Below are 7,931 nucleotides of genomic sequence, written 5' to 3' on the forward strand. Positions count from 1 at the left end.
GCTGCCAGTGGTTCTCCTGGCCTAGCTTAACCGGGAGAAACTCCTGTGCTGACACTTTCCATCCTTTAGGGAGGTGCAGGTTCCATGACCGAGAGAGGTTTGAGCCCTCATGGTTTTCATTTCCTCTGGTTGCCAGCATCCAGTGTTGTTTGGGATAGACTTGTAATTTGTTTTGGAATCTGAGAAACTGTGCAGTGGCTAAAGGTGAGGGATGAGCACAGCAGCTAAGAACTGAGATCTAAGCAACGACCCCAGTGTAGCCATTTTAAAACTAAAGTCTTAAAACTTGATAAATTCTGATAGTTGGATGTTAAATATGAGAAAATGCCATACAGCATGGGTATACAAGATATCACTGTCTACCTCTGTTTTATCAGACCTCTCTGCTTTAATTTTCCTGGGTACCAAGATGTTCCTAGTTTTTGGTGGCTCAGGTTTATTGTGCACAGCAGCAAGGCCTTTCCCATGCTGTTTCATGATTTGAACCACCTGGCTGAGACTTCCAGAAATAACTTTGATCTTTTTCACTTCATAGTGGCATAAGCACAAACTTCCCCAGCCTTGAGGGGTGCTATAAATTAAAGATTTGCTTTTCAGAGCTGGAGGTAATAATATCTGAAGCAAACTCATGCACTGAAATTAGTTACTCTTCAGTTTGGATGGTATTGAAAAAAAACGTAGATCCAAGAAGAATAATGTGGCTTACAATAAATGCCTCAGTTTCTTTACTGCCTGGAGGTGTGGTTTTGGGTTAAAAAATTAGGCTAAAGTTAATTAAAATTAAATAAAATTAAGCTGAAAATATAAACAGATCTGTTTGAGGTCATGTGGTAGTTTCTTGAGAGCACAGCTTCTTTCAGGCAGTTGCAAACCTACTGTGTCCAATACCTAACAAACCACATTTTCTTTTTGTCTGTATTTTACACAACACATTAGTTGAGCCTCGTATTTGCATTATTATTTCCTAAAGCAGGGTATTCAAGTGTTTTCTCTAGGACCATTTATGCATTACCAAATGCAGGTCATGCTCAACATCTGAATGTGTAAAACCCATAGTAGCTTGCTTGCATGTATCTATTATGCAGGCTGTGTGTTGTTTTCCATGTTCAAACCCTATGCCTTTTGGCTTTCTGTGGAAAAACTTGGCCACTTTAAACTCTGACTTACTGAGATCTTTTCTTCATTGTTTAGAGGAGAAAAACATTCAGGTTTGCCTTTTGATCTTCTGGTTTAGATCAGCAAGCTCATCAAACTCACTGAAGCTGGCGATGAGCTGGCACGGGTCTTGTTATCGCAGAAGAGTTGTGCTTAACCTTGTTTTTTAGACCCATGCTTCATGTGCCTTCAGTAATGAATGCAGAATATAATTTAATAAGATTAAAGTGAAGGTTTGTTGAATTAAAAATTAAATCTCTGCTAAACAAACAGAAGAGTATATAATGAGCACTCCAAGGAAGTTTATCAGGGCAGAATGAAGCTAATCGGGGGGGGATTTACGTACGTAATTCCTATGGAATCCTAGATTCAGTAGGTAAGTTTTACATCTCCCTAAGATGACCTAACCTGGTTTTGAAAACAGACATTCAAAAACTATCTTGGCCATACATGTTAGCTGTCACTATCATGATAATTACATTGTTTTGTTTTGTTGCTTTTTAGCTGCAACAATGGTGGAAGCTGGAAGAGACAAGAAAAACCCAGATGAATTTGCAGTGGCATTGGATGAAACTCTTGGAGACTTTGCATTTCCAGATGAGTTTGTCTTTGATGTATGGGGAGCAATAGGTGATGCTAAGCAAGGGCGACTGGAATGAGAACTGTGCAGTTCATCAACTCCTATCTGAAAATACAAAATGATTTTCAAATATGTACATCAGAATTTTAATATTTTATTGATATGAATCCAGGGTGCTCTGTATAAGCATTCTTACCTGAAACTTTGTTTTGCAAAGGATGGTTTCTAATGGAAATATGAAGATAAACACAAAGTTCTGACAACTGCACATTTAAAACAAACATTTAATTTGCATGTAGAAATCACTGTGAGGAGTGTGTCAAGGAGGTATATTTATACTGACATTTTATGAAAATTAGCGGGTTTTTTTGTACATACACCTTGATATCAATATTCTGAAGATGTTAGACATATGCAACAAAGGAATTGGATTATTTTATCCCTTCTTTAGAGGGGTTTATAAACTTGTTGAAAAACTGCTTAGCTATGTGCTATGGTTCCCTGGTCTTCTGTTGCCCTTACATATTCACTTACACAAAGAGCTGTGGAAAACCTAAAGCCTTAGGTTTTGTTACAGTTTGATGTGGACTTAGACTTTTCTGTAGACAGAGCTGGAAAAAAGTGACCCCGTTTCTGAAGAACCTGAGTTCAGGAAAAAAAAAAAATTCCTCTGAAACCTGAGGACTCAGATCTTTGAATGAAAAAGACTTGCTTTCATTTGAGTCCTGGTATTACTGAGAGGAGCAAATAAATACAGTGGAAATGCTTAAACCAGGAAGCTGCTGCTTTATTCAGATGCCATATTATTGCAATGAGAACTGCATAGGAAGAAACAAATGTTAATTTTGATTACTATTTGTATCTTTGAATAGTATCTGTGATCTGGCACTGGAGACTATAGTGTATGACCAAAAGCTTAATTGATCTTTGCATATGCTAAATGATTTGCTGGGATCCTATGGAGTTACCCTCTTGTCTGGTTTTTTTTTTTTTTTTCAACATTGCAACATAGAAGAGACATTGAAGGGGTTCAAACCTGGAAGATGTTATTGTAAAGTCACAAACAATTGCAGTTTGGATGAAAATGCATGCCTAAACCCTGAAAAATACATTACACTAATTGTAGATGTTAGGATTTCCAATTTTATGGTACATAAACATTTATTTAAACTGATAATATTTTATTATTAAATCTCAGATTATTAAAAACAAACTCTTTTAACACATCTGCCTGCATTTATCCTCCTGTTCACTCTGTATTTAATGATGAGCAATGAAATAAGTTTTGGTTTTCCTCATAACTGGATTCTTTATTAGTTTTTACTGTGCTTGGTTTTAATCAAGACATATTTGCTGCTTTCAAGTGATTATTATAGCCAAATAACACGTCATGAGTGTCTTTGAAAATGAAATTGAACAAGGATGTGGGGCCTGACCTGGGAAGGTGTCATAGCTTTTTAGTATTTTTCTATTTGCGTAAGCATATAAAATAATAGGTATTACAAAAGTTTTTTCTAAATCACCACCTAGTTACTTTTCTTCTGAGGAAAATGTCTTTCACTGTCTTGCAGAGATGTCTTTAAAATAAAGTCTATGCCAATAATTTTACACGTTCTATGTCAATGATTTTTTTTTTTTTTTTGGTCTAAAACCATTACATTTGAAGTATCATTGACAGAACAAGTCCTCGTTCTCTTTGCTACGTTATTTAGGAAGGCTCCTAAGCTCCACTTCAGTCTTGTACATGTTACAGTAAGTGAATGTTTTTTCTAGTTATGAAATACTCCATGAAGTCTTATAATTACTGTTCAGTGGTCTTTCAGTGGGGATAATCTCCAATTTTATAAATGCTGTTGTGAATATTTTGCTCTTGTGTCTCTGATTGAAGGATAAGCTTTCAAGTAATAAAGTCATTCCTTTTTATGCAGTAAGTAGTACAGAGTGGTATGGAGGCCATACATTTTATTCAAAGGTGTCAAAATTGCTCTTAGTTGTACTAGTGCATCATATCACCAGTGTGGGATGAACTCTCTATGTGTCTTCAAACAGGTGTGATCATTATCAATTTCTCTGTGTAGAAATACTTATAGATAAAAAATCTTAGCTATTCTCAAGGTGTGAGAAGTAAAAACGTATAATTTTACAACTTGAGGATGCATTATTTTGAGAAAGGAGTGTCTTTTTAGGACAGAGAGCACAAGGTGGATCGTGTTTCTCAGTATTTAATAATTGCAAGTCTGAACCCACAACCTTCTGTTGCAGTTGAGCACACTCTGTCTTGCCCAGGGCTGCTTTAACTAATGTACTCTTGGTTATGAAGAGTTGAAGTATTTGTGGGCCACATAATTTATTCTTTAAACTTCTTTTAGGTGAAAAGGAAAAATGAAATGTCAAGAATTCCATCAGCTTTAAATTATTTTATATAAAACTCAAATGTCAAGTATTGTGGAAATGTTTATGTACACTAATGTTAGTAACCAACATGCCACTGATTATAAAATCAACTGAAGTTAAGAATTCCTTCTTAAAAAGCAAAAAAAAAAAAAAAAAAAAAAAAAAGTACTATGGGAGAGTTGTATTATAAATAATACATGAAATGTTACCTGGAGCAGATAACCTCTCATGTCTTCTGGCTGTTCAGTTTATTTTGAGAAATTAATGTTGTTCAATCAGTTTATCCTCAGAGGATAATTTGTCTCATCACACTGAGGTAAACATAACCTCTGAAGCCCTCAACCTGCACAGAGCTGCCTCTTCTCACAGTGGCCAATCTTTGTGGAGTTTATTGCAGAACTAAGATTTAAGTAGTGATTGCAGTTGTAGTAGCATTTACTGCAATAAAGTATGTCAATATATCTTAATAATTTTTCTGGGTTCTCATTTATGCATATGCTATTTCCAGCACATTAGACATAATGGTACCACTACCCAATTTAGTAATTAGTTGTGGCTTTCAGATGTGCATAAGTTGTCACATGAAAATCACACTGCCTTATAAAGTACGATAAATACTTCTCGCTCTTTGTAATGATTTGTGTAGTAAATCAATGTTGTTCTACTAATGAAATACAGCCTGCAGATCCCTTTAAAACACAGTCAGTAATGACCCTAAAGCCTTTGCATGCTTTGGGTGAAAATGTCATTAAATGTCACTACAAAAATCTCCCAAATTCATTTGAAGTACTAATTCTAGTAAATATAAGTGCTGATCAGAGTAGGACTATAAACATCTTGTTAGTGCGTGTTGCAGGTGGAGGTGAATGTTGGCAAAGAGTCCTCTCAAAACCTGGGATAGAATGAGGCAAGGCAGCAACTCAGCCTGAATGCTGTTCTAAAAGCAACTGATTCCTTGTTCTTATAATTGGGTGTGCAGTTTGCAGGGAGCTGGCGGATACCTGCAACCATTTGTGCCTTTACTTCCACCACTATTTTTCTCTGTAAGCAATAGTCTTTAAATGTAGCAAGGGTATTTAATGAAATCTGGTGTTCATAAAGGTCTGAGCTCATAATCTTAAAAACATGATGGGCGATGAATATTTCACACTTTTAAAGGAATTAATTTTGCAAATTACAGATATAACTTTTGCGACACCTTTAGTATGCCAGATGTTGCTTCAGTTAAATTTGATTTTACGCAGCCCTATTCATAATACAGTTGTTATTCAAATAGCTATTAATATAATCAGTGTATTTGGGAAAATCTCATCTACTATTCAGATTTGCACCTTGATTTGAATAATGCATATATTCTTATTTTGGTATATGGTTTTCTTCACAATTTGCCTATTTCCTTTTTCTTGAGATAAACATAATATAAAGCTTTGAAAATCTCGTTCTTTTTATTTGAGAGCGAAATATTAATCTTAAAGTTAAGCTAATTTATAATATTTTGTTAAGAAAAAGCTATTAGGTGAGATGTAAAGCAGGGCATAAAGTTTTTAAAGTGCCATCTGATTACAAAATGCAAGTTGTAGCATTTTTTTTCTGCTTTTTAATGTGAACTTTTGCTACTTTTCAAATTGCGTATTGTTTTTCATGAAAACAGCTCTGAGAATTTGTATTCCAAAGTCTGAATATTGTAGTAAAATGATATATTACTCTTAGTTTTCTTTCTGCCAGGAGATATTTCAGAACAATTAGAAGCCAGGGTGTCAATTATTTGTCCTTTTGAAATCAAATGCATGTTTGCCATGAACTTCAGGACTCAACTCTAGCAATAAGAGCTTAAGCTGAAATTTATATTCAGTATTGTTTTCTTCTCCAGTTCTCTGACTCTCTGTGTTTGTAGGGCGTTTTGCCTTTAGATGTTGTTATCCTCTGGAAGACCTGTGATTTAGTTTATGAAAATATGAAAAAAATAAAAGTCTTGGAAGTAAAAAATAGGGAAAACTCCCAGCATTTCTTGAAGATACTTGCAAATAGTGAAAGTCTTTGATTAAAAAATATGCAGCCTCTGCAGTACAGACTTTGTCCTCAGAAAAGGTATAGTCAATGTGTAAGATTCAGCGAATGACAATTAAAAAGAAGAAAAAGATAGAGACAGCATAAATGCAAAGAAAATATCTCTCTTTATTGAAACACATGTGCTGGCTTTAAATAGAACACCACAAGACGCGCAGATTGAGCAGAAGCAACCTCCTGGTGTGCTTAGGCTGCCCTGTCTCTCAACTCTTGTTGCTTGTAAACCGTGAGGTTGTGAACAGCTTTTTTTCAGTTTTCTTTAAATAATGGCAGTCCTTACCTAAATCTCTATTGCTATGTCAGAGCTCTTTCAGAAAAATGTAACTATTGGTTCTGTAGCTAAATCATTGGTCTGTGGGGTTCCCCCTAGTTCCCTGAGAGCTAATGCAGATTTTCAAGTTGTCGTAAACCTAATTTTACTATATAGTATTTGAAAATCATGCTAAAGCAGTCACCACGTAGTAAGAATGCTTTGTGAATTATTAGGAAATCATCACTGTGGAAAAAAAAAGAGTATCTGCTATTGAACAGCTCAACAAGTAACCCCAGCTTGTGGCATAAGGTCGAAGTTTTCCAATAGCTCAGATGAAGAGCATGACTGGCCACTGGAACAAATCCAAACTTTCTTCCCAAATCCTTGTCTCACTTCCGTTCATCTTGCTGCCTCAGTGTTGTTTGCTGAGTGCGATCTCTGGGAACTGATACACAAACTTGTGTGCAAAGCAGAGGGGCTCACAGAAGGGCGGAGAGCGTAGTGGGTCAGAAAAGGAAAGTGAGCTTCTCTGCCTAGGGTGAAGTGCTATGCCATTGCAGTTATGCGGATAATCATTCATTGCTATGTGTGAGGAACTGGTCCTGTCTTCCTTCTCCCCAGTTTCCTAACGTACCCACCAGAGTGTCTGGGGTATAAATCAATGAGTAAAGATGGGAGAGCACTGTCTGGATACTTTAGTTTCTAACCTTTCCAGCTGCTAAGGGGGGTTGAGTCTGTGGGTCAGACTAGAATCGTTTCATTTAGGTTGGAAAAGACCTTTAAGATCATCAAATCCAACCATTAACCTAACCCTGCCATTCCACCACTAAACCGTGTCCCTAAGCACTACATCTACACAGCTTTTAAATACCTCCAGGGATGGGGACTCAACCACTCCCCTGGGCAGCCCGTTCCAATGCTTGGCAACCGTTCCGGGGAAGAAATTTTTCCTAATATCCAATCTAAACCTCCCTGGCCTCAACTTGAGGCTGTTTCCTCTCATCCTATTGCTTATTACATGGGAGAAGAGACTGACCCCCACCTGGCTACCCCCTCCTGTCAGGCAGTTGAATGAATGTAGCATATAAATTAGCGCCTAATGAGTTTTGTAAGCCTGGTTGTTTTATCTTTGAAATTAACTATTTTTTTTCTCTTTGGAGTGAGATAGGTTTGTCTGAACCTAAAGGTTACAAGCAGTGGTCCCCAAAGGTTTTCTGTTGTGTTTCCTCTAACCATTGCGTGTCTGAACTTTTCACGGAGGCAGAGAGAATGAAAACAAGGTTCACTATAATATTCAAATTTTTGATTACTAAATATGCTTTATATTGACTTGTTTTTTCCTGTCTTCTTTTGGGATGAATAGTTAAATATTTTATTATTAATGTTTCTTTTTGGAGCATGAACTACATTAATTAACTACTTAAATAAGAGATTTGCATTTCAGATGAGCTCTAATTGGAGAAACATGTTGCACCACAATAC

General features: G+C 36.3%; 1 protein-coding gene across 1 annotated transcript in view; it reads left to right on the plus strand.

The window, feature by feature from the left end:
* Positions 1-2,878, plus strand: part of LOC104134843 (PDZ domain-containing protein GIPC1) — a 28,943-nt gene extending 26,065 nt beyond the window's left edge. Inside the window, exon 6 of the mRNA XM_035903896.1 lies at positions 1,660-2,878. Coding sequence (XP_035759789.1) covers positions 1,660-1,814 — 155 coding nt within the window. The 3' untranslated portion in view covers positions 1,815-2,878. The remainder of the gene's footprint in view (positions 1-1,659) is intronic.
* Positions 2,879-7,931: the final 5,053 nt, after the last annotated feature.

The sequence above is a fragment of the Egretta garzetta genome, unplaced genomic scaffold (assembly GCF_000687185.1).
Source record: "Egretta garzetta isolate BGI_Z169 unplaced genomic scaffold, ASM68718v1 scaffold31, whole genome shotgun sequence".
NCBI classification, from domain to species: domain Eukaryota; kingdom Metazoa; phylum Chordata; class Aves; order Pelecaniformes; family Ardeidae; genus Egretta; species Egretta garzetta.